General features: G+C 41.1%; 1 protein-coding gene across 2 annotated transcripts in view; it reads right to left on the bottom strand.

Annotated features, from left to right (window-relative positions):
* Positions 1–23,317: 23,317 nt before the first annotated feature.
* Positions 23,318–27,629, bottom strand: part of LOC148019486 (glycoside hydrolase family 2 protein) — a 96,767-nt gene continuing 92,455 nt past the window's right edge. Inside the window, exons 6-10 of one of the 2 annotated variants that reach the window (XM_087700973.1) lie at positions 26,134–26,303; positions 25,834–26,038; positions 25,082–25,744; positions 24,760–24,987; positions 23,318–24,665 (exon numbers count right to left, since the gene is read on the bottom strand). In XM_087700973.1, the coding sequence (XP_087557099.1) occupies positions 23,874–24,665; positions 24,760–24,987; positions 25,082–25,744; positions 25,834–26,038; positions 26,134–26,303 (2,058 nt within the window). In that variant the 3' untranslated portion in view covers positions 23,318–23,873. The remainder of the gene's footprint in view (positions 24,666–24,759; positions 24,988–25,081; positions 25,745–25,833; positions 26,039–26,133; positions 26,304–27,629) is intronic. The other variant, XM_087700972.1, reaches the window with a different exon arrangement.

The following is a 27,629-nucleotide window of genomic DNA, read 5'->3' as shown; positions in this document are numbered from 1 at the left end:
GTGACAATGATGTATTCCATATGTTGGTTATTATGAGGACAAGTTGGACAGAACCAAGGTGACAATGATGTATTTCATACGTTGGTTATTATGATGACAAGTTGTGTATAACCAATTACCCATTGTGGGCTTATATGATGCATCATGTATTGGTTGCAAAAGGTCTTTGGAATGCTATGCATGTAATTGAAGTATGTCCTAGTGGTGTCTTGAAAGTTGCAATTTAGTACAAATAAGTGTTATTGAAGATCTTGCAAGTCTTGATTCTACTGAGTTAATAGTAAAGCCCTATCATTATTATTCCTAAGTAGATTCATTAAGATTGTAGAGATGCAGAGCTTCATACCTAGATTTCATTATTTGTTGTACACAATGATGTTTGTGGTCCAATGCAAACACCATATTTTGGCAACTACCTATACTTTGTGCCTTTCATTGATGATTGCTCTAGACATGCATGTGTATATGCTTTGAAAGCTAAATTTGAAGTGTTTATGTGATGCAATCAATTTGTAAGCATAGCTAAACATTTATCAAGATATAAAAAGAGCCTTCTCCATTCTAATTGGGCTAGGGGTGTGTGGAAAGGGGGGGAGATAAGAAGTTTAAGGCATCTTTGTGTTGGAAGAGTATATGCCTAAGAAGTTTAATACATATTTGGCTAAACTTGGGATAAAACACCAATATAGAGTGTTGTTTACACTACAATAAAATGATGCAGGAGAGAGAGAGAGAGAGAGAGAGAGAGAGAGAGAGAGAGAGAGAGAGAGAGAGAGAGAGAGAGAGAGAGAGAGAGAGAGAGAGAGAGAGAGAGAGAGAGAGAGAGAGAGAGAGAGAGAGAGAGAGAGAGAGAGAGAGAGAGAGAGAGAGAGAGAGAGAGAGAGAGAGAGAGTAGATCTCTCATGGAAATGGCATGATGCATGATTAAAAGTCAACCTTTGAGATATTGTTTCTACCTTTAGGCTATTTTGTATGCAGCTTATGTACTTAACATGTGTTCCACCAAGGCATGGTAGTCTATCACTCTATATGAGACTTAGCATGATAAAAGGCCATTGTTGCTCAATTGCATATTTTTGGTTGAATGACAATGAAGCAACACAAATATTAGAATGGTAAGGTTGTAAAATGTATATTGATTGGTTATAGTAGTGAAGTAAAGGTCATAAGCTATTTCATCTCTAGCCTAAGAATATATTGGTTAGTTGCAATATTGTCTTTATGAATGATGCTATTCACTCTTTACCTTTCTGTACCAAGAGATAGGTGTATGCTCACAAGTTATGTGTGACACTTTATTGTCTCTTTTCAATGGTAGGCAATCTCATACAATACCAAATAAGACAATTTTTTTGCCTACATAGGTTTCTTATTATTCCATAGATTAGCCTATTTCTAATGTGAATGTGAATGATGCACTTCTTAATGAAAGAGTAGACATTAAACAATTCAAGGATATGCCAAAATGGTTGGCGCAAACATTGTCTGGTAGCAAACTAGATGTACCTATCTAGTTGCACTTGTCCTAGCTCTCATAGTGCCTCTTATGCATCAGATTGTTATGGATTGGCTATGTCTAGTTTGTGTGATGAGTATGAGTATGTTTTTTAAAAAGAGATACAAAGATACAAAAAAAGTAGATGGCTACTATGAAATTTGAATATGATGCTATTGTGAAAAATGGTACTTGGCTCTTATATGACTTGTCCCATGGACAAAAGGCCATTGTTACTAAGTGGGATAATTAATTGAAGTATAAGATGGATGGTAGCATTGATCATTATAAGGCTAGAATAATGACAAAGGGTCACGCTTTTAGTAGCATTGACTTTGATGAGATCTTTGCTATTGCTTGCCATATGATAACAATTCCTACCATTTAGGCATTAGTAGTTCATAATGGTTGAAATATACATCAGTTGGACATCAAAACTACATTTCTGAATGGTGATTTACATGAGGAAATATATGTTTTCTAGTCTCATGATTTTGTTTAGAAGGGGTAGAAAAACAAAGTGTGTTGAGATTGAAAAAGACATTATATAGTCTAAAGCAAGTATCTTCGGCTTCATATGAGAAGATATATACATACATAATTGCATGTGATTTTCAAAACAATCCAATCAAGAGCACTCATATGTTAGACATGAGAGTGATATACGTCTAGTCATTGTGGTTTATATCAATGACATGCTAGTCATTAGTCCTAATGAGACAAATAATGTTGATTTTAAGGCTGAGTTAAATTTACCTTTTAACATGTCAAATCTAGGCCTAGTGCATCACTACTTGGCATTCAATTGAGTGGTGTGATTGAGTTATGGCTTTGTGTCAAACTAAGTATATTGAGGCAATATTGGAGGGATTTGATTTTGAGGAGTGCAAGGCTATTGCTACTCTTATGGAGATAAGTTTGAAGTTGAGTCTTCATGATGCCATAGATTGCTTTTATATCTTTCTTTATTAACAATCTATTTGATGCTTGATTTATATTTGCAGTATGAGGCTTAGCATTCAACTTTATGGTCTCACAAATGAGAAAGTTTATGCATAGCCCAAACTTCAAGCACTTACATGGAGTGAAGCATATCTTTTGCTACTTGAGTCATATCCCCTTGGGTTGTTTCATCCCAAGATGAGATTGTTACTATTAGATTTACATGCTTTTTTAGATTTTGACTAGGTTGGTTGTTACAACACTTGTGTATCCACAAGTGGTTTTTTCTTCATGCTTGGTAGCTCATCATATTGTGGTTGAGCAAGAAGTAACCCATTGTGGCCACTTCTAGTTGTGAAGCTAAGTGTGATGTGGCTCTCATAGGAATGGTCGAGTATGTTTTGTTTAAATGCCTTTTGGTTGGACAATCATTTTCTACGACCCTCTTCATTGATAATCAAAGCGTATTGGTAGTTGCATAGTACCCAGTGTTCTAGGCTAGTATTAAGCACATAACTTTATGTAATAGAGTCAATGTAATAGAGATAAACTTGATCTATATGCCACATAGGACAAACTTGCAGATCTTTTCACAAAGGCTTTTCCTCATGGAAAAGTTCGAAGATTTTCACAAAGCTTTGGGTTTACTTTCCTTTATGGATCGATCATAGTCCATCGAGCTTAGCACTTCTCTATATATAAGTGCTAGCTCTTATTCATTGTATCACTCTTAAGGGAGATTTATTACCATATTGTGGTAGTGATGAGTGTGCAAACATTTAGGACCAATTACATACATTTTTCTTCTCTAGGAGGTGTTTTTCCCTTGGTCTTGTATATATACCTATTCACTTTAGGATATTCTTAGTCTCGTCAATCTTCTCTATTGATATCACTCAATACACTTTGTGTTGTGCTCTCTCAAGCTTCTTCTTCTTTAAGTAGCATGTGTGCATTTTACAATCCTAAATCCAATGTATAAAGCATAGAAATACTAGAATGGAGTTCTACACAGAGAACCGATTATTGTAGAGCACAAATTACTTGTAAATGTAGCTTGGTTGTAGTAATACTATGTGCAGAATGCTTTGGAGAGTGTATAATATAGTGTGAAAGTCCAAACTTACATGCTAACATAGATTTTACACAATATTAATACAAAAATAAAATAAATTTACACATTTCTAAACAAAGGAGGAATGAAAAATATCTTTCTACACAATCTTAGTTGCAATTTTCTTTGAGTTGATACTTTTTCTTTTGAACAAGTGAAGAAATGTAAGTGCCAATGAGTGACTAATGTTGCAAATAAAATTGAGAGCATTGATATAGATGATGATGAAGTTTATGTAATGAAGCATTCAACCAAGAAAAGAAATCTAACTAAAACTCAAATAGACATAAAATAACAAAGAACTATTGCACCAAGACATCTTGCCATGTATTAATGATGAGAGTTCCAAAAATACATGACAGCCATGGCTGATGCTTCATCTAGCAAGAAGGAAGCTAACATCAAGAAAGTGAACATTAAAATTTTTGTGAATGAGTCAAAAGATGTCTTCTCTTAGCCTCTTGCCTTCTTTATCCTAACTCCTCATCTCCAAAGTTAAGGGTACATTTACATAGGCAAGGGCTGAATTTACAAGGGCTGGAAATTACAAGGTATGGAATTAGCATGATTCCAAAGTACAAAAATATCAAGGTATTTTCTTTTATGACAAACCATCCCATCCTAAGATGGTTTTGTCCTCAAAACCAAGGATAAATGGACCAAATCCAAGCCAAGGATGATAGTAATCATGTCCATGTAGCTTCGATATGATAGAAAGCACTTTCCATATAAGAGAGACCTTTATGTATACCAAATTGTGAGTAAACTGGCTGCTATTCAAACAGGGCTGATTTACAAAAAACTATCATAACTTTTGATAGAGTGGTCCAAATGACACATATGAAGTATAAAAATGAAGTATACAATCCCTAGCATTACCCCATAACGTCAAAATCAAAATTTGATAAAGTCAAGATAGTTTTATTGCCAACAGAAATATCTCGCAGCAAGATGTCCTTCCACAGTCTGTCATATATCATCCTGCAATAACCAAGGAAATCATTCACATAAGTGGATGGTTGCCAAGAAGATTCCTCTATAGGTAAGCTCTTCCACTTAATGAGGTACTCAGTAAGAGTACAATGTCTGAGAACTCTTTCTCTCTTTCCAATAATACTTTCAAGTTCATATATGACAAATCCTGCTTCATCCATTGGTGGCAACTCTTCCAATACCTGCACATCAGGTCCAACATACTTCTTAAGCTGTGAAACATGAAATACATCATGTATGCTAGTGGAAGAAGGTAGTTGGAGCTTATAAGCAAGCTCTCCAACTTTGTCCACTACCAAATATGGCCCATAAAATCTGTGGCAAGCTTATTGTTCCCACCCTTCAATGAAGCATAGTGTATCTTGGGCACTTTAAGAAACACCCAATCTCCAACTTTGAAGTCCAAATGTCTTCTCTTCTCATTGGCATAGGCTTTCATTACTTCTTGTGCTTTCCTTATGCTGTCCTTGCATTGTCTTACGAGCATCTCCATCCTTTCTAACTCTTCCTTTGCTTGGGGGTTGATATCTTCATGAAACAAAACTGATGGGATTTGGATTTTGTACCCATAAAGTGCTTCAAATGGGGACATACCTATGCTCATGTGATACATGTTGTTATAGCAAAATTCAGCAAGGTGGATCCAACAATCCCATAAAGCTTGTGTGTCATGATAATAATGCCTAAGGTACATTTCCACCTAGTGATTGACTCTCTTCGTTTGCCCATCAGTTTGGGGGTGATAGGCTATACTAGGAGTGAGAAAAGTACCCATAGAAGAGAATAGACTTCTCCAAAAGTTGCCCATGAATTTTGTACCTCTATCTGATACTATTCTCATTGGCATATCATGCAGCTTGAACACACCTTCCATAAATTTCTCAGCCACTTGCCTTGCTGAATATTGTATTTTGGTTGGAATAAAGTGGGTTGATTTAGTCAACTTGTCAACAACCACATAGATACTATTCCATCCATGACTAGTAGTAGGTAATCCCGTTATAAAGTCCATGGAAATGTCGGTCCATTTGCCGATAGGAATAGGTAAAGGATGAAGGAGTCCGGCTGGTAATAAAGTGGAGTCCTTATTTTGTTGGCACTCTAAACACTTGGATACATGCTCCTTGACGTCCTTCCATAAACCCTTCCAATAATAACTTTTATGGACCTTGTCAAAGGTCTTGAAAAGACCCAAATGACTAGCCATTGGTGATGAGTGTATCTCATGGAGCACTTTCAACTTGAATTCACTGTTAGGAACCAAGTACACTTTACCCTTAAACCATAAGAGTCCATTATGCACTTTGAATTTGGAAATTCTTCATCATTTCCTGGCTGTAATTTTTGTAAAATCTGGACAGCATGCTCATCCAACACATATTCTTCTTGGATGTCGTTTATCCAATCCTTATAAATTGTAGACACTGTAGATAAATTGCATGCCCACATTCTAGATAACGTATTAGCCACAATGTTATCCTTTCCAGCCATGTAAGCTATTTCAAAATCATATTACTGCAAAGTAGTCAGCCATCTCTTTTGCTTGGGAAAAAGGTTGGGCTGTGAAATAAAATACCTCAACACCCTATGATTGCTTTTGACTTTAAAATGTGTTCCATAGAGATAATGATGCCATTTCTTGATCTCATGTAGAATAGCAAGCATCTCTTGCTCGTACACATGCATCTCCCTTTCTTTATCATTGAATTTTTTACTCTCAAATGCAATGACACCATGCTCTTGAACCAAAACAGCCACTAAACCTCTACCACTAGCATTCGCATAGATGGTAAAAGTCTTGGAAAAATCAGGGCAAACTAGTATTGGTGCTGAAACAAGCAATTACTTAGCTCATTAAAGCTCTTGTCGCGATTTCGTCCCAAAAGAAGGCCTCTTTTTTTATCCGATCGATAAGAGGAGTTGCAACATGAGCATTATTCTTCATAAACCTATGGTAAAAAGATGATAACCCAAGAAAACCTCTTAAAGAAGTAGCATTAGTTGGGGTAGGCCATTCTTTGACGCATTGCACCTTCTTAGGATCCACTTTGATTCCATCTTCTCCCACTATATGACCCAAGTATTCAACTTCCTTTGTCATGAATGAACACTTAGTTGCCTTGGCAAATAGTTTGTGCTTCCTCAATATATCGAAGACTTCTTTTACATGCTGTAAATGGTCCTCTTTGTTCTTGCTATAGATCAAAATGTCATCAAAGAACACCAAAACTGTCCGAAATAGCAAGGGCTGAAGTATCTTATTCATAAGAGATTGGAATGTGGCTGGAGCATTGGATAAACCAAAAGGCATAACCATGAATTGATAGAGGCCTCTTTCCGTCCTAAAGGCTATTTTAAACACATCCCCTTCCTTCATGCATATTTGATGATATCTCGATCTCAAGTCAATCTTGGAGAATACCTTAGCATCCTTCAATTCATCAAGGAGGTCATCTATTCTAGGTATTGGATACCTATTCTTGATAGTGACCTTGTTAAGATCGCGGTAGTCCATACACGTGTGAAAAGAGCCATCTTTCTTCTTTACAAGAAGGACAGGAGAGGCAAAAGGCGATTGGCTTACCTTGATGAGACCCATTTTTAATAGCTCTTTCACTTGGCGCTCTATCTCTTCCCTTTCCACTTTGGAGAGGCGATATGGTGGTTTGTTAAATAGGCTTGGTGTTGGGTAGCAAGTCTATAGGATGATCCACTTCTCTTTTGGGAGGAAGAGAAGTAGGTGACTGAAAAATATCATCATAATCCTTTAGCAACTTGCAAAGACATGGTTCTATGTCATTGGTAGGAGGAGAGGGCTGATCCTCATCAATCTTCAAAAGAAGAATAGTGAACATGCATGCCTTTGCATTTATCTCTTTTTTTATCTTCTTGGGATTGATCACCTCCATTATCTTCTTCTCAACACCATGTAGAATTACTTGTTGTCCACACCATTGAAATTCAATTTCCAACAGCTTGCTAAGATCCATAGTAAATCTGTCCAAAGATTTCAGCCAATTGTAGCCAAGTATGATATCAATGGGACCCATTTCTAATGCGATCAAACTTATTGATGTAGTGCACAATGGAGATAGAGTGATAGGAACATTTGGGCAGCATTGATTACTATTTTCAAAGTCTCCATTGGCCACTTGGATTTTTAGGGAAGAAGGCATATCCTGTGTACTCAATTTCAACCCATTGAGTGATTTGGAATTAATAAAGCTATGTGTGCTGCCCGTATCAATGAGTATGTGAGCGGTCCTTCCATTGATTTGGCCTTTGAAGCGTAGGGTATTGTCCCCTCTTGAACCACTCCATGCGTCATTTGATATGGAATATAGCAAGGGATGTAAATCAGTCCAAGAATCATCCATGTAATGACCGCTCGGATCAAAAGGAAAGCCATCCATTGGGTCATAAAACTCGTCATGGAAACTCTCTTCATTTTCATACATCTCTTCTTGTGTAGTAGAGCCTTTAAGCTATGCTAGACTTCCCTCAATAGGTTCATCATCAGAATCATCTTCAAAAATCATACTAACCTTCAAATTCTTAGCCTTACACTTGGACTTATGGTCGGGTGACCATTTCTCCCCGCACTTGAAGTATAGCCCTTTAGCATACATTTCTTTGAGCTTGTCATTAGACACATGCTTGCCTTGGATAGGGGCTAAAATTTTGGCACTAATATCAGTCATTTTTCCATCAAAATTATTTTCAGCATTAGATCTGAAATTGTTGCCCTGCTTTGGTCCATAAACAGTGGGGAAAGTTGGTATCTTGCTATAGGCATTGCTGTGAACATTTATTGGCTTTCCACCATGCTAAAAATCAGTCCTTACATGCCCATAATGGCCTGATGTCTTTGGGAACTGTGTAGGCTGAAGTAAATGCCCTATTTTTGGCTGGAAACTCTTGTATTTCTGCCTATAACGCTCAGCCAATTGAATGGCAGCTTGCAAAGATGTAGGCTTCAATTGCTCCAACTTCGGATGATAAGGTAGACTCCAAACCAAATATATACTTGTTCAATTTGGCACTATCGAAGACTCCATGAACACTCATTGAGAGGTTTAAAAATTGATTTGAATACTCTCTAACCGAGAGACCATGTTGATCAAGGGCATACCATTTCTTTTCCAAGTACTCTTTTTCAATGGGAGAGACAAAGACTTTAATCATAGCATTCTTTAGTGCTTCCCAAGATAAGAAGTCATGCCCAATTCTTGTCATATATCTCCACTAAGTATGTGCATAGCCTTCTAAATGAGGGGCTGCAAACTTCACTTTGGCATTTTCGGGCCTTGGATAAAGAGAAAAGTACATCTCCAATTTGTCAAAGCACTCCTCCAACTCCGTGGGTGAAGGTGTTAACCCCAACACGAAGAAAGCAAAAGGAAATAAAAAAGACGTAGGGCAAAGGCGGAAAAAAGGTAGCTCGACTGAAGAAAGAAGAGGAGGAAAGGCCAAAGGCGCAAGGGCAACCTTAAAAGTCCAAGGTAAATGCAAAAGGGGAAAGGTGCATTTTAAAATACAAAGGCGTACCCTGAAATCTTGTAAAAGAGTGCCAGGCGGTGGAAAATCCGGAAAGCTAAAACAGAAGACAAAGACAAATGCCAAGGCAAAGAGAAACGGAAGACAAAGGCGCACAAGGAAAAGTGCAAGTCAAACTATTGTAAAAGAGCGCAAGCGCATCATGGTTTAATTCAAGGAGCGCCGGGCTCTCACCCGTGCAATTTGTAAATGTAGACGGGTGGTGGAAAGGAAGCCAGGAAGATAGAAGGACAATGGGAAAAAGGGCCTAGGCTATGGTCGGCCATGTAAAAAAGGGAAAAGGGGATGACCGCCCAAAAGGGATTTAGGGTTTTGTATATAAAGTTGAAAAGTGAATGAGAAGCTCATTCTTGTGTGTGGCCAAAAGTAGCTCTCCTCTTCTCCTTCTTTTTCTTGTTCTTGCTTGCTTGAGCTTGTGCTTGAGAGAGGGAGTGTGAGAGTGTGTGAGGGTGAGGGACCGTGGGGTGGAGAAGCTCTCCATCTTCTCGTCCCTTCTTCTCTTCTCTTCTCTTCTCTTCTCTTGCTCTTGGTGATGGAGCTTGGAGCGTGGAGCTTGAGGATGGAGCTTGCTTGAAGCTTGCACTTGGATCGTGGAGCTACCGGAGTGTGCGGGAGAGGGGGTAACTTGATCGGCATGGAGATAAGCTCACTACACCCGTAGATATGGATGGCGCGTCGGCTATGTGAGAGGTAGCCATTAGTGCTCGGCTTGGAACGCTTGAACAATAAGCGGTCCGTGGGTCTTGGCGGTTGAGCGAAAGCTCCCACATTTTGGTTCCGTTTGCCGGGACCAACAGATTCAAGCCTTGAGCGCTTGCGCGCTTCGAATCGAGCATTGGAGTAGGGTTTTCCCCGAACCGTTGCTTGAGCTAGATAGGTAGGAAGTGAGGGAGTTTGAAAATGTATTCGATCTTCTTGGCAAGTAGGTTTTTGATTTTTTGGATTTAGGAAAGCATGTTGGAGTAGTGTAGGTGATTGCTTTGTGATTTGAATGCATTTAGGATAGGAAAAAACAAAGAAAAAGAAGCAAACAGTAGGGTTTTCTGTTGCTGTATAACAAGCTAAAATAGGAAAATAGGGGCACAGATCCTTGGGGTGCCGTTTGATTCGAGCACCATAGTGATTCCAGGCATGTCTAGCATTTCCTTGTAGTGTTTTGTACCTATTTGGAAGGCGCTGGATGATTCGGTGGAGTAGACGTTGACCTAGAGGCATTGCGCACAACTCGCAGGCCGCCGTCCGCGCCGTTGGACCAGGCCGTCCGAGTCCTAGAATCGGACCAGTCCATAATCGGACGCTCGGACAACCGTCCGATCAGACCATCCTGTCCGATCGGACCACTCGGACCAACCCGTCCGATTTTGGAAATCGGACCACTCGAACACTCAGACTCGAACCACTCGGACCATCCTGTCCAATTGGACGCTCGTCCAATCGAAGTAATTAGACCACTCTATCCGATTCGATTCCCAGAACCGGACGTGACAAAAATCGGACCACTAGGCCGATCGGACCACCTAGAATCATCGGACTCCTGAAAATCGGACATCTAAGAATCAGACAAAAAACTATCAAAATCGGACAAGTATCTAGAACACAAATTTTGACACATCTAAACCCCGAAATTGACCCAAAGGCTACGTAGAGCTAAAGGCACATTACAGATCCATCACTGGGCTGAAACTTAGAGCAAGTAGTTCAAAATTTGGCTATAAACGGTCCTTCAAATTGCGCATGGTGTTTATCGTAATGGCCCTGCGGGTCGGGGGGACTGCCGTGATAGGTCCTCCAAATTGGACCCTAGTGTAGTAATGGCTCTACATGAGCATGAATTCGCACTTGCAAAAGAGCAACCAAAAGCCCATACCCGAACAGAGAGAAACAGAGACCCTAGAACATCAATGGGCCAATCTAGCCATCAAGGGCAAAAAGGCCACACCACGAGAACACGAAGGCATTGTGTTCATACCATGTCTAGTCAGAGCGAAATGCAACATCAGCAAGCTACAAATGCCAAGATGACTAGACATTACTCTCTTGAGAGAGATGTACCTTGAGCAACACTGCACAGACAACCCAAGACATTGGTGGAGAATCCACGTCTGGTCATGCAAGTGGGGACTCAAGGGCATCTGTCAGAAGGCTTAAATTTACAAGCCAGAACCCGGAAGATGAAGACATAGTACCACCTGCTTATCTTAGGGTCAAACTCACCGCAAAAAGAGAGCATACTATTGATGCTCTGATCGATGAAGGAGCAGATTTTAACATCTTAACCTATGAATCATGGACTCTACTAGGCCAACCAGAGCTCACACCGACTAGTGCAACTCTTAGCCCTTATGGGGGACACCCACAAGCACTCGTAAGGAAGTACAAAATCCTTGTGACAATTGAAACGGAAAGCTTGCCTATCCTATTTCATGTTCCTCCAAATAGTGCTAGTTGCGGGAAAGAAACCCTCCTAGGAAGACCCTTCAAAAGGGCGACCAAGTGTGAGGCCGACCGACTATGTAGCATAGAGGATACACCTGACACTACCGGGTGTGAGGATAGTCGCAACCTTTAGCAAGGGTGACCTCAGCAAACCTCGAGGGAAAGGCAAGGAAGGTGCTAACATGACAATCAAGCCCACTAACGAGGGCAAGGACTTGTTTGAAGAGTTGATGCAAGCACAGGTCGAACAACGAGAACCAGTGAGTGAGGCCATGACTGAAACAAGAAGGTCAGGAGACAATGCCAAGGACGGGCTGTGGACTTACAAATATCGTAGAAGACCCCAAAAGAAACCCAAGCCTTATATACGAAGGCATCGATGGAGGGTCAGCACAACGCCGCGATGGATATCCAAAGCGTTGCTATGTGCTCAACGGTATTACGCAGGAAATCGATGGATTTGGGTGCCAAAATCCCCTGCTAATCCTCCTCTGTCAATTGAAGGCCAGTTCGTATCAACATCAAAGAAGCGTAGGAGGAGACCTAAACGAAAGACCAAGTCTCGAGTCAAAAACATTGGAGTGACCGAGCCCCTCACAATCAAAGTCAAAAAACCAAACGAGACTAATCGGAGGGTAGATCCTCAGCCTAGCGTGCTTGACAAGCAGATATCATATAGAATTGTTGAGGATACACGAAAGCCACTAGCGCCCAGGGAGCCTTTAATTCCCCAAGAGGATAAGGAGCACCAGAGGCACCACGCTGCTTGTGAGATGGCTAATTTCTCAACAAAATAAATGGAACAATCGTCTAATAGCCTTGAGCAAATCATTCAGCTAGTGCCAAGTCCACCTAAGAGTCCTAGATCTCCTACACCCTCTTTTTCCAAACGGACACAGGAAGCACAACAATAGTCGTCAAGGGCGGCTGCTCAATCCCAATCTTCATCTCCATCTAAGCTTCCAAATGTCCAAGAGGTGGGACATGACACCATCTGTAGCTCTCGGCCCAAGGATATGCCTATGCAACCTAAGGTGACTAGATCAACTCATGCTCGATCTACACAGGTGAATGTTCAAATGGAAACAAAAGACACGACCACTTCCAATTGCCCTAGGGACTTGACACCGCAATCCACCAAGAGTAGCCAGCCCACTGGATTAGCGGCTACTACTTCCAATCAGGGATCACAACAGTCACAGCCCTTGGCCGTGGCAATGCCCCTTGCGGAACGTGTCCTTAGCAGTTCACCTAGGGAGGAGGTGCCGCAACCAATGTCCTTGACAACTCCAACACTTTCAAAGCACCTAAAGCCTAGGCTTGACGAGAAATCTCTCAAAGATGTGGCCAAGGAGATGGTGCATCATCTGACCAATCAACCTAGCAAGGCGGTCCAACAGGTCAGAGCTACGTCCCATGAGGACGCACCAGAGAAGGGGAAAGTTGAGGCCCAACCAAGCACATCAACGGCTGACCTAGTTCAGGGTCTTGAGTCATTAAGTTATGCACGTTCGCTGACCAAGAAAAAGAGGAGAAAATAGTGCAACCAATAGCAGCTATAGGTGGTGATGGACCCCAAGAGCATTGAGACCAAGAGCACTGGAGAGCTGGGGAATAAAGCATCAAGTCCATCCACCAATGAACCCATTGATGTCTCTCCTAATAGCGGTGGAACCTCAGACACATCCGTGTGCTTTGAAAAATCAAAGCAGTCATTACCATCAATGGCTGCTTGCAACACTCTATCCATTGACAATAGAACTCGCATTGACAAATCAAGAGTGGATACAACACTATCACGACGGGGTGACGAATTCACACTAGTCACACCCAAGGCAAACCATGACACAATAACGAAGCCTCAAGAGAAACATGGAAACCCCAAGAGCATGAGCAATCCTAGCATTGACCAATCTTGCTCATATAGGCCTGAACCCCCAGCTATGCTAAAGTCGAGGCAAACTCCTAGAACCTTGCATGAAATGGCAACCGAGCAAGCCCTCATTGAACATAGAAGTGTCGCAGAATGCTTAACTGAGTTGGATGCTAAGCTCAAGGTGTTCGCACATGTTTACGTCCTTGCAGACATGGGCACAATCCTCAAGGAGCAGCTTGGAGATTACTTGCCCTTCCCTTTATCTTGGGAAGAGCAGGAACACCTTGATGAGCACTATGACAAGCTCCTACACGAACGCTTGGGCCTCATCTCGAGCGAAGAAGCTGACGAACTGCGCTTAACCGTCACGTTCAATGAAGTGCTCTGCCAACCGAATCTCGTAGACATAGAGCAACTAAAGCGACTGTCAGTAGGCCAGAGCCAATATGAGCAACATTGGTGCGAAGGTCGCGTTGCAATGGTCGAACTAGGGGCTCAGATCATGACAGTCTCTGAGGAGCGATTGGCCAAATGGTGATCCCAAAGAGACCCAACCTATGTGGTGTCAACTTCCTTTCGAGTGCTAACTGCCATTCGGGGTATGAACTTAGCTGGAACTTGGCAAGAGAACTCTTTGGCTGATAAGGTTCTCACTGAGAAGGAGCTACATGTTGCCAGTAGACTCGGACAAGGTTCCATGCTACTCAATATTGCAAAATATCTATCGGTACTAAGTAAGCTGCCACGAGTGTTGGATGCGTGTGCCACGCTCTAGTACAACCCTGAGTTCTACAATTGGTTCTTATCCTCGTGAAGTGACACGGATTCATAAATGTGTATATAAATAAACACTGATTTTTGTGTCACCATGTATAAACAATATCAACACACACAAGCAATGATAGTTAAGCGTAGGGAGAAGAGTTGGGTCTGACAGGCTAAGCTCCTCAAGTCCTCCTCTCATCACGCATTTAAAAGTCATGTGACCATCCCCACCTCCAAGTGAAGGGCATGCAACCCACATTACCGCCATAGGAAGCCTTGACCAACAACTCTGATGGTGTAGACAAGGTGCAGCCCCTTTTCTATACATCTTCTTCCTTTCCAATCTATCCTTCCAAGGTTGAGCCCTGCCTAAGTTCATGACCATTGGCCGACGTAACTCGGCATGAGCCAAGATCTGCGAATGGTAGGAGGCTAAATATACATCACGGGGGCCATCCCTCTACAACAAGCACTGCATGCCCCACCCCTCCCCTTCTCGTCCTATGCGCTTGATAACCTGCACTATAATCCCTTACATATGAATGGTCTTATCATGTAACAAATCCTAATCCTTGATTCACATCTTACAGCCCCCCCGCGAGGAAAACATGGAGAACCAAGGGCAGCTAGCTTGCAAGGACGCTCTTCGCAGCCGACGAGAACATGCAGCACATGCCCCTCCGCCGGTGCGCTACGTGCCCACTCTTAAAAGGTACACCAAGATACACGGCCCCAAGCGACACCGCCCCGGACGAAGGCCGAAGAATCCATGGGTCAGGGGAGCGGATGCTCAAGGAGGCGCACACAATGTGGCAACACCAATGGCACAAACCCCCAACGTATGCTCAGGCACCAGGTGCTCAAAGGCAGGAAAGATAGAGCGGGACAGGCAAGAATTTAATGAACTGTTCAAAGGTATTTTGGAAACGGTGGCAGGCCGAGACTACACCATTCATGTCTCGGCTGACATATTCCCTGCCCAAACCCATGGGAGCCCCGCACTAGCAGATCCCCAGTCGCCCGACCACCCAGACTCGCCCCGCCTCGTACAAATAGAGTAGCCCCATGTTGTATAAAGGCTTATCAAATGCTACCTGACCAGGACTTTTTGCCTTTAAATGGTTCAATGTCGACATGTTCCCGAATTGTACGAACTTTTCATATCTGCGTTTAATATATTTCACGTCTTTAGCAAAAGGAAAAGTTAATCAAGCGCAGGTGATAAGTATCTAAGTCAACACCATGGAATTCCGATAAGTGATGCCTCCTTGCGTTGCACTGGTTTATTATAGTTGTGGCATATACCATGCATGTACTCTCATCAAGTGACAAGTGGATGCAAGATGATATAGGTCCTTGTGCGAAAGTGTTCAATGCCCGATCACCGCAAGACCATTGATTCCACAAAGAGCCGCAACAAAGCCATGCTGCCGAAAGCAAAAATCACCCTTGCCGACCACCCACATCGCATGGCCCAAAGCACATTTATGGGCCACGCTCTCTTTCTGGGTCAAGCTCTATAGTTGGCTCACGGCGGTTGTTACCTCAATTGTACAGCATCACGTCTCGCAAAGAGGTGTGCAATATCTCAAGTGTATCTCCCCATCTCAACAACTACTTCTCTAACAACGAGGCTAGGGCACAATCATCACTACAATATCCATTTCCTGAGCCTTCGAAGCTTGACAATTTCCAATCCATTGAAACGCTGATAGCCTTAACATATTGCAATGGTTGTACTCAGGCAAGTTCGAAAAAAAAGGGGGAAAAGAAAAGAAAACAAAAGAAAATAAAAGAAAAAAAAGAAAAAAGAAAAAGAAAGAAAAGCAACAAATGAAAGGATAAGATGCATCCACGATCACATCACAACACCTAGGGGTTCTCAAACTAGGTACGTCCAGTGACCTTGGTCGACTGGCTCCGTCCCTAGTCCCCTCGCCCTTTAGCTTCACCCACAATTGTTCAGGGCACATCAACGGCAGGACACACCTAGGAAGCTTGTCTCGCCTATGGTTAGACCTGTCACTCTGATCCACTTGCACAATTCCCTTTTGCACTCTGCCTACTACCATTGCAATCAATTGTGGTAAGCACCGCATGATTGGCCATGAAAAGTACACTGTCCTCATCAAGCAAGTCCAATAGCTTCCAGCTACCGAAAGTGCGGTGTCCCTGTGTTCAAATATGCTACGTCGAGCAGTCACAATGCAAAGGATGTCTCATACACCTTCACGTGTACTTCTTCTCAACATGGACACATTTGCTTTATCCACACAATGTTACGAGAAACCAGCCCGCAGTCTTCTAACTACGTAATATCTAAGTATGCACGAGCACTCACATAATATCTGCACTGAAATATATACACAGTTTGGGTCCTCAAGTGCAGGACAATACTCCAGGCTTGCTTAGAGTTCGACTTGTCTCCCAAACTAATCAAAATATGTCTTGTGCACGATAAAGAAGACTAGCACTACCCCTTAGGGAGAAACCACATGAGAGGTTTTCCAATTGCAGGTATTAAGACTCCAAAAGCGCCGTCGCCTCTACATCAACACCCAACTCTGAACTCTTGTCCTTTACTTCATCATGCAAAACCACCAGAGAATCATCACAAGCAGAATCCACCATGAGCATCCCAAGAACACCAACACCTGTGTTAGCTATAAGTGATCATTCCCAACAAAGAGTAGCCCTATCACCACCTATAACAATCATATCACCAGCCAATCTGAACAGCAAAGTGCCACCAATGACCTTCATCCGTACCAACATCAAAACTTCTCCAAGGCAACCTACAATAGTCCCTTCCACCCACGTCTTCGGTGCAAGCTCTGCCTGCTACCTACGACGGTGAGTGCCATGGGACTGGCACTCGCTAGGAGGGGGGTAATGTTAACCCCAACACGAAGAAAGCAAAAGGAAATAAAAAAGATGTAGGGCAAAGGAGGAAAAAAGGTAGCTCGACTAAAGAAAGAAGAGGAGGAAATGCCAAAGGCGCAAGGGCAACCTTAAAAGTCCAAGGCAAATGCAAAAGGGGAAAGGTGCATTTTAAAATACAAAGGCACACCCTGAAATCTTGTAAAAGAGTGCCAGGCGGTGGAAAATCCGGAAAGCTAAAACAAAAGACAAAGACAAAGGCCAAGGCAAAGAGAAACAGAAGACAAAGGCGCACAAGGAAAAGTGCAAGTCAAACTATTGTAAAAGAGCGCAAGCGCATCATGGTTTAATTCAAGGAGCGCCGGGCTCTCACCCGTGCAATTTGTAAATGTAGATGGGTAGTGGAAAGGAAGCCATGAAGATAGAAGGACAATGGGAAAAAGGGCCTAGGCTACGACCGGCCATGTAAAAAAGGGAAAAGGTGATGACCGCCCAAAAGGGATTTAGGGTTTTGTATATAAAGTTGAAAAGTGAATGAGAAGCTCATTCTTGTGTGTGGCCAAAAGTAGCTCTCCTCTTCTCCTTCTTCTTCTTGTTCTTGCTTGCTTGAGCTTGTGCTTGAGAGAGGGAGTGTGAGAGTGTAAGGGAGTGAGTGTGTGAGGGTGAGGGACCGTGGGGTGGAGAAGCTCTCCATCTTCTTCTCTCTTCTTCTCTTCTCTTCTCTTCTCTTCTCTTGCTCGCTGTGATGGAGCTTGGAGCGTGGAGCTTGAGGATGGAGCTTGCTTGAAGCTTGCACTTGGATCGTGGAGCTACCGGAGTATGCAGGAGAGGAGGTAACTTGATCGGTATGGAGGTAAGCTCACTACACTTGTAGATATAGATGGCGCATCGGCTATGTGAGAGGTAGCCATTAGTGCTCGGCTTGGAACGCTTGAACAATAAGCGGTCCGTGGGTTTTGGTGGTTGAGCGAAAGCTCCCATAGAAGGATTCTCTCCTTTGAAATTTGAGATGACAATTTTCTCTTTATACTCTCTCTCATATTGAGGTGGCTGCCCATTGTGGTGCTGCTGTCCATTATGGTGTTGCTGTCCAAAAGAGTTACCAAATGAGCCTTGCCTAGGGAATTCATTATTCCAAGTTCCTTGTGCATATGGGGTTTGCTGTCCATACTGCATACCATATCCTTGTGGCTAGAAATAATGTCCTTGAGGCTGAAAATGAGTGTTACCCATATTAGAAGGTTTTCCATGGTACCCTTGATGTTGTCCATGCGTAGGAGTATTAAATGGTGATTACTGCCCACTATTTTGTTGAGGCCAACCATGATTGGATAAAGGGCTTGGCCTATTAGGTTGAACTTGAGTATGAGGATTGTGTTGTTGCTGTCCATAGGAGTTTGGGGCTGAATTCACATGCCCTTGTTCATGCCCACCAATATTTAGTTGAGGATAGAATTGTTTATAAAATAGATTGCAACCGTGGATGTCCCCTTCATGCCTAGAGCTTGCTTGAACCCTATTGTGTGGATCTTGCCCATGTGGTTGAGAATAGGCCTTTGATTGATGGGGTTGAGGCTGAAATGAAGTGGGCTGTATAAAATCTTTAGCCTTTGACGATTCCCAAATCTCAAATTGTCCTACTATCTTTGGAGTAGAGGGTTTGGGTTGCTCTTCAGCCAAAGGAGGGTTTGGAACATTGGGACCAGCTGTAGGCAACATATTTTCACTAAAGATAGCCACTAACTTGTCAATACCCATCCTCATACCATCAAAGCCTGATTTCATCTCTTTAATATCATTTGAGAGTTGTTGTAGGCTGTTAGAGTTCATGGAAGCATGGGACATCTCAACTCCATTCATTGGTTGATTGATAGGAGAATGAGCGGAGCTTACATCAACCTCTTCATTCTCATAACGCCTGTGGCATATAGCTTCTTGAGGGGTTTCATGTTCATGCTCATGTTGGTATTCTCGTAGTTCTTCATTGATGGTCTCCAAAATAGGATCCTTTTTCTTATTCCTTGCCATGAGTAACTTCCTATCTTGCATATACAGTAGAGGAAAAAATCAAATATCTTGAGTTCTAGTGCTCCAAATAACAAACTCTTTGGCTCTGCTTGAAGCTTGAGAAGTTCTCTTTCTAACGAACTATCAACTGTTGAAAGTAGTTGAATACATAAAATTCTGTAAACAGTTTACTGTAGTTGTCTGAAAATTCCTGCAACCAGTGAATGCTTTGTTTTGATCATTTAGTGACTTGTACCTTCAATTTTCATGTATCTACCAACCGTGTAGACCTGTAAGGGAACTCCATACATCTGCCAAAGCTGAAAATACCCTCTACAATAACCAGAATGATAGAATAATCCACTGTAGACTGCAAGATTAATGGGGCCCTGTTTGTATACCCTATCCCAAAACCTCAATGTTGATCCAATGTCAAAATTACCATGCTAAAAACTGAATTCTTGTTCCCTTGAGTGGTACCTGCATCTGAACTTTAAATGTGTGGGATCCGAGACTTGAGGGGTGTGCAAGTTTTCCTCTCAAGCCGGTTTGTGCTCCCCTTCAGGGTCCTTGTCAATAGGGGAGGGTCACCTCTCTTTTGCCCTACCAACTCGCCCGGCATCCACTTTTCCTCGTGGGTATACACAAGGTAGTTCAATGCTAGGTTCTAAAAATTAGCATGAAATGCATGGAATGAAAATAATTTGATTGCCCCTTTTATGATATGTAAGAACTTGAATGGAATAGACCGAAATTGAAATGGGGATAGGTAAGGGATAACCTCAGCAGTGACTCACTCCTTAACAATTCTTATTCCACTTACCATTGGGTAAAATTTTACTCATGTCAATGAACAAAAAGAGCAAATAATTCAATATCAGGGTTAGGTAAATGAAATGAAAATTTGAGGCACTTGGAAGTGATTATTTCAGTGAATGAGAGTGATTATGCAATGATCAATCACTAAAATAGCTCTATGGATTTCTAATGAAATGCATTTGATAGAATGGATGGGATTCTTTATCATTTTAATCCCTCTTTCATCAATTGGACTTAGCTCACCAAGAGGATTTAAAGAGATATTAAAAATGATTAGAGTACCTCTTAAGCTGGTAGGAGAAGAGTGTTGTTGTTGATGAAGGAATCTCCCACAAATAGAACTTGGCTTCAACAAATAGAGCTTGACTTCAGCTTCTATTAATCAAAGAAATCCCCATCTTAGATTTCCAATGCTATTATCCAGCTTCTTGATCAAAAATCTTCATGAAGAGTGCTCCCATGAACCATCGGACCCAAAATTTGATGAAGAAGGCTTCAATAGAGATGCCACTTGAGTTGAAGATGCTGATTACTCTTCATTGTATGAAGTAGGCTTCAAAGAAACTTCAAAATTTGAAAGAGAATTCAATAATTCCCTTTCTTCAAATGACATTTGTTGCCCCTTCCATGAATCCTTCAAGGATCCACTCCATTCTTCCACAATGGTGGGAAATCCATACAATGTTGGTACTATCCTTTGTGTAGAGGCTTCAGGAAGTGAAATTGACCAAAAGCCCCATGATCTTGATAAGAAATTTGAGAAAATAAGCTTGCTATCCAAAACTGTCAATAACAGGGTTCCATGGGAGAGAGAAGAGTCCACAATAGAGAGGAATGTTGCCAAAGCTTGAAGGAGATCACTTGTCAAGTGCTACAGAGCATGAATCATAAGCAACTTGAGCTCCATAGCTCATCTTTAGCAAGAAATAGGCAAGAATATGCAGCAAGCGCAATTCACGCTGTTGTCTAATTGCTGTGCTCTTGGATAGAAATGAAGCATATGGTGCCATTCCACCATTCCATTGGAAGCTTGAGGGATGGAGAACAAGGCTATGAAGTCCTTTTGCATGATAGAAGTCACGGGCAAGAGATCTTGCTCAGCCTTTGGTCATGGATTCTTGAGAGAAGCTTGAAGGAAAAAAATGAAGAGACCCCTATTCTTGAAAAGTAACTCAAGTTTGAACAAAACTAAGTCTTGTAACCTTCGTTTTGTCCAACTTACCCCAAATTTTGGTCCAAAACTTGGTCACGAGTTACCAAATTGGTTGAAGCCCGCCATTGTCCATTGGTTCATGCCAAGAACCTCCATCTTAGTCACAGTTTGTAGGAGTTCTCCATGTCAGGCCACGGTTATGAAATAACTAACTCTTATGAGACTGAATTTAACTGTGGTTTTCACTCCCTAGTCATTGCAACTTAATCTATTGCATGAAAATGACTTCTGACAGGATCTAAGCTAAAGCTCGGATACCAATGTAATGAAGCATTCAACCAAGAAAAGAAATCTTACTAAAATTGAAATAGACATAAAATAACAAAGAACTATTGCACCAAGACATCTTGCCATGTATTAATGATGAGAGTTCCAAAAATACATGACAGCCATGGCTAATGCTTCATCTAGCAAGAAGGAAGCTAACCTTAAGAAAGTGAACAGTAAAATTTTTGTGAATGAGCCAAAAGATGCCTTCTCTTAGCCTCTTGCCTTCTTTATCCTAACTCCTCATCTCCAAAGTTAAGGGTACATTTACATGGGTAAGGGCTGAATTTACAAGGGATGAAAATTACAAGGTATGAAATTAGTATGATTCCAAAGTACAAAAATATCAAGGTATTTTCTTTTATGACAGTCTATGAGAGTAATAATTATAATTTGGATAGTAGAACTAAAATAGATCAACATGCGTTGTGGAAAAATGCATTGCTTTTCTCATTTAAATGCTTGGTTAATGATAATAGAAGAGCATGCCTCTTTTGTTCTTATTGTGGCAATTTTTCTCATGCTAGAAGTGCATATACTAAAAATGCCTCAATAAATTTTAAAGCTAGTAATCTTTACTTCCGCACTTATACATAATGCCATTGAGATGCAAGGAATGCAAAGCGATTTGATGAACCGGTCATGATAGAGAGCCTTCAAAAAATGCAATTCTCTAAACATTACTCACTCTCTTTCAATATGCTTTGTTGCTACAAATAACCATGCATTCTCTTCATACTCATCATTGCTTAATTTACTTGGAAGTGTGGATATGAAGCAAATGACAAGTCTTTATAATCATGAGAAAGAGATAAATAAGATGTCATCAAGTGCCAACCATTTCCATCATGTAGATGACATATTTTACCTCCAAGTAGAAAGTGAAAAGCACAGATGGCTCTTCTTTTCCTCCGTAAAAAAATTGAATAAAATCCTATCTCTTTCCTTGTCATCCTATTATATCAATTTATTAAACTTTTAAGCAATGAAGTGTAATGTTTATAAAAGGTGTGGACATCCTTTTAAATACTACAATACAAATCTAATACATGTTTCTTTTTAAAATGACTTGCAATTTCTTAAAACTTATTTTTTTGAATACGTATTTGTGTATGTGTATATGGCTAATTTTCAATACTATTATGCAAGAAATAAGTAATGTAATGCTAGATATATCTAGATTAATTGCTTTTGGTTCTATTATAGATATACTACTATGGTTTGAAAAAAAGACGGGTAGCTATTTTGCTTAAAATAATAAATCATATATTGACATCAATTTGTTGTGCTGCTCATAGAACCACTTGGCTACATTTGATATCTTTTAATAATTCCATATGCAAAGAAACTTTGATGTATCGATAAATGGTATAACTATATATTTCATAAGTAATAAAAATTGCATGGAGGAGCTTAAAGCATTACACAAAGAGTTAGATTTTGATGTATTAAAAATACAATGTACCTTTAAGATAAGATGGCTTGCTCAATCATCATATTTGTTTGGCAAAAATATGCAAATCATTGGATACATTGTTAGTTGTTTTAAAACAAGATCACTAAGATTTGTATAGCATGCTTAGTACATTTGAGAATATCTATGCCTTGCATTTTTTGATCAATAACTTGTAAAAGGTTAACAATTTAAGTTAATGCTATCAAAATGGTTATGTTGATGTAACTTTAATACATAGCATGCTAAGAGGCATTGTCTTATGTATTGAGGAGTTTATTGAATCAAGAAAGTTTGGAATTGAATGCATCTCAAAGGGAAACACTTGTATATCCCATAGTGGCTAGCTCTTGATAAAAAACTAGAGCTTTATATACACTCCATAGTTCTCTCAAGGATAACGTGTATTTTATTCAACAAATTGTACAAGATATGAAAGCAAGATTTAACTAATGCATTGAAATTTCAATTTGCTTAGCCAAAAAGCTATGCTAATGTCTTGAGAAGAGATTTATGGATAATTAAATCGTGCATGCATGAAGATTTGTTGAGGCACTATGGTACTCAACACTATTGCTTCTTTTTATGGATTATCCAAGATTGTCGACGGCAAAATGTTTCCACCAATTGTGAATGGTAATGCATTCAACATGGAAATTCATATGTTCAAATGCCACACAATGGTGGATTTTTGCCAAAATAAGTCTTTTTCCCTCTTGACTTGTAAACAATGCCTTTGCAGAAGGATGCATTTCCAAATGTATTGAATGTATGCCAAATTGCAATGGTGGAATGTTGTAGGAGTGCAATATGTGAACCTGGATTTAGTACCCATACTAGAATTAAAACAAAATAGTGCATCTTTACAGACTTTAGGAAATTAAATTGTGCCCCGATACCCCAGCTTGTAGTACATACAATTTTTATTCTTATTTATCACTAGCACGCCCAGTTTTCACATATCAGAACATGTGCACCATTGTGAGTGGTGATATCACAAGTTTGCAACCCGGGACATTGTCTTCAATCCATTTCTCTGCCAGGACAATCTGATGCTCATGGAGGAGTTATAGAGAGCCGAAGTTGTTCCACATTCCATCCTGTGAGTACTATTGTTGGAGATGATCCATCATCATCAGCAGGGACATCAAATGAAACATCAACATCCATATTCTCACCTGGTGTGAGGGAGAAGTAGTTCTGTGAGTAATTTACAGGGAGAATGCGCTTGCCTCCACGGACAACCGACAGGCGTATCCAGAATGCAACCCTCACTTGTTGTGAAGAAGATGATTCCTGAACAGGAAACAACTTTGACATTTTAGAACTCAAGCATGGGCACACTCTGGCCAGCATGCCAGAAGATTTATGAGCTTGGTTTGTCCTCTTTTTGCTGGTTGATGTCAAGCAAGGACAGAGTCTAGACATAATATGAGGTGAACCTTCTGGCTTGGTTTTTTGCTTCTCTGTCAATTGGGCAGGGTTCTCAAACTGTAACCGCACATGGCAGCTTCTTCCTGTCCACTGAGTACTCATTCCCATGTGAATCAATACCTTCTCTGACCTGTAATCATGCAAGGCCTTGTAGTCTTCACCTGCAAGATGCAGCCAATAGAAATTCCTTGAAAGAAGAGTTCCCTCAGAGCTATTCATAAGCTTCAGAAGAAGAAAGTACACGGGCTGTGCATTCTTTGCTTTTGGGTATGCCATCTCAACCGTGGTTAAAGTTGTTTTCGCAGGGACGTTGATGCCTTGGACAAGGTCGTGATATGGTCTGGATCCATCCAATCCCCACACAGTGACCTCGATGCTGACACTGTCTAAGGGGCTTGCTGTTGTGTTAACCACCTACATTGTATAGAGACCATGAGTTACATAAGCTATCATCAGAGTGCAGAAGAGAGATCTTTTCCTTCTATACCTACAAACTAAAGGTACTTGCCTCGATGAAATATGTAGCCAGGTTCAGCTGTACATGAATTGGTTCACATGCAGAACGCACTCCAAAGAAGCCACCTGTTTGGTCATGCAAATGGTCATAGAACTGGCCGCGCAAGCCTGTCCACGGGTTTTGGTTCTTCCAGATGAGAACACCTGTGTATTTTGTCCACATACGTGAGGTCCACCCCTCCATAAGAGCACGATACTGTACATAGTTAACTAGCTGAGCCTGTACACACAACCGATGCTTCACATTAAAATTGCTTAGGTTGTTTACTCATTTCTTAATTTGGAGCCTTTCTTTATGCATAAAGATGTTGCACCTTATCACAAAAATCATCAATATCCTTTGGTTCACCATACATCTCAATCTGATCATGGACTTTTCCAGGGTCAGCATATGCTATATACTTGTGGTATACCCACGTTAAATTTGGGACCTCTGCAATATAGTTATCAGGCTGCCTTATGAATAGAGGAATTTTCCATGCTTCAGGAGGCATGGTTTCTTTAATGGTGGCGGAAACTGGCATGCCAACAGAGCCTACTTCTGGATTAAACCCATATGCATAGAAGCTGTCTTTGAAGAAGTCTTCTGGGTTTTGGATACCATATGGTCCATCTGTAAAATCACCATTCCCCTTTGCAAAGCCATCCCAAAGTGATCCTTGTATGTAAAGGCGAGTTCCATCCAGGTATAGGCTGGGGTCTGTGGAGGGCTGATGTTGCTCCCTATCTGCTGATTTTGAAACCTGGAAATCGGGGTGTAGCTCCAAAGCCTTCATTAAGGCAGTGTTTATGTCTTCTGCAGGATGCTGCTCATTACCACCTACCCATAAGGCTAAACTTGCATAGTTGCGGAGTAGCTTGATTGTGTCCTTGGCACAAGTCATGAAGAGCTCATGATCTAGCGGCCAATTAGGATCAGACGGGGGATCTGCACCACGTCCATTGTTGTCACCAGTGATCCAAAATTCCTGCCATACCTGTAGATGACAACCAACAAAGATTCGTGAAGCGGGGATGCAACTGATCAATACATCTTATTTGCCTGCAAGCTAGAGACAGATCTTACAAGTAAGCCTCGACGATCACAATGCGCATAGAAATCAGGTCTTTCTGCTATTCCACCTCCCCAACAGCGGATCATGTTGAAATTCATATTGGCATGAAAGTCAATGTCAGATCTGTATCTACTCTCTGTGAGCCGAAGCAATCCATCTGACACAATCCAATTGCCACCACGAACAAACATGCGCTCTCCATTCACCTTAAATAATCTGTTTGAGCAAACAATGATTAAAAGGTCTTCAACATTGTTTCTTCCGGGAAAACCAATGGCTGCAACCAAGTAACATGATGATGAGAGTTATACCTTCCACCTGTGGCAGGATCAATATTGCTCTCGACTTTTCGGAACCCAAAGAGGTGACTCCAAGAGTCTGACTGACCATAACCCTGAACTTCTAGACCTATATCAACTTTGTGCAATGTTTGATTTCCCATACCATTGGGCCACCATAATTCTGGTTTATAAAAAAAGACCTGCAGCCAAATATGGGATTGCTATCAAATCCAACAGTTTTCTCAGAGAACTGACAGAGATTGCTTTAGTCCTCTTCTTTTGCGGACAGGAATGCACTTGCACTATTAAGTTACTTCAGACTTCTCCAAGGGGCTAATAACTCCTAAACTCTGCACCTTTGGGCAGGCTAGCGTTCTTCATTCATGAGTGTATTGATCCCATTTTTCCAATATGATGACACAGACACACACATCTTCTCAACTCATCATAATTGAGAAGAATGTACAGCAAGAATTTGCTGAGGGTAAACACAAAATGCGAGCTGTCACATGACATCACACTTGAGAAAGGTCAGTGATACAAAATCCTAACAAATGTTCTGCAAAAAACCCTCATCATGTTATGATTGTTGGTTCAAAATGTCTATAATGAGGTTTGGCATCATCATAGCTTGATCCCATCTCACTATTTGAAGACATGCTTATTGTAGCACTCATCTGCTCACAAACTCAGCAAAATGCAATCACACTGACTTGCACGTAAGTGCCTTGGGCCCACCTACTCAAAGGAATTGATGGTATCTCGGTAATGGAACCCTGAAACCAACATTCCTTTTGGGGAAAGGGTGGTAATGATCTGACTTAACACTAATTACAACAAGCAATAAAATTCGCATTAATTAAAAAATACAAATGTTACCAATCAATCTTGGACATTGGGCACATAGTGGGCCCCAAAAATTGGTGCCTCTTACAGCATTTCTTTAATTTGTATTGCTAAAAGTTGAAGTATATTGAGTTCTAGCTTGATCTCCTTTAGTTTTCGATACATATTACTGTCCATAGCAACCAATAAGCATTCAAACCAATTTTCCCCTTGGTTTGGGGATCGGCCTTCAATTTTCTCCTTGGAAAACAAATTATGCCCCAAACTTAATGTTGGATGGTTGGCCTCTTGAAATTCTCTAACATCCACAAATTTCAGTTGGTGTATCTCAAGTACTAGACCCAATTTTTGAGCACTCTTCCTAGGGTAGCTAGTAAACCCCAATTTCTTCTATAAATTAGGATTTAGTAGCAGATATTCTTCAATTGCACCCTCCTGGTACTTGGATGAAATTTAATGCTGCCTTGTTGTGAATGGTTGATTGACCGTGGCCCACCGTCAATATGAGCCCCACATGCAATCACTTGCCCTTGTGGGCCCTGAAATTGCTATCATCTACTTGTAGACACACTCTACGGGGGCTATCATCTGCCTCCAATGGCCTCTTGATCAGCTAGGGAAAGCTCTTTGATAGCCTCCGATGGATGGGCTGATCACCAATGGCTCAAAAATCGCAGCGA

This window comes from Lygodium microphyllum, chromosome 19 (genome assembly GCF_053477565.2).
Source record: "Lygodium microphyllum isolate KBCC chromosome 19, Lygodium_microphyllum_v1.1.10, whole genome shotgun sequence".
NCBI lineage: Eukaryota > Viridiplantae > Streptophyta > Polypodiopsida > Schizaeales > Lygodiaceae > Lygodium > Lygodium microphyllum.
The sequence above is the reverse complement of the archived record's forward strand: the minus strand, read 5'-3'. Positions and strand labels throughout refer to the sequence as shown.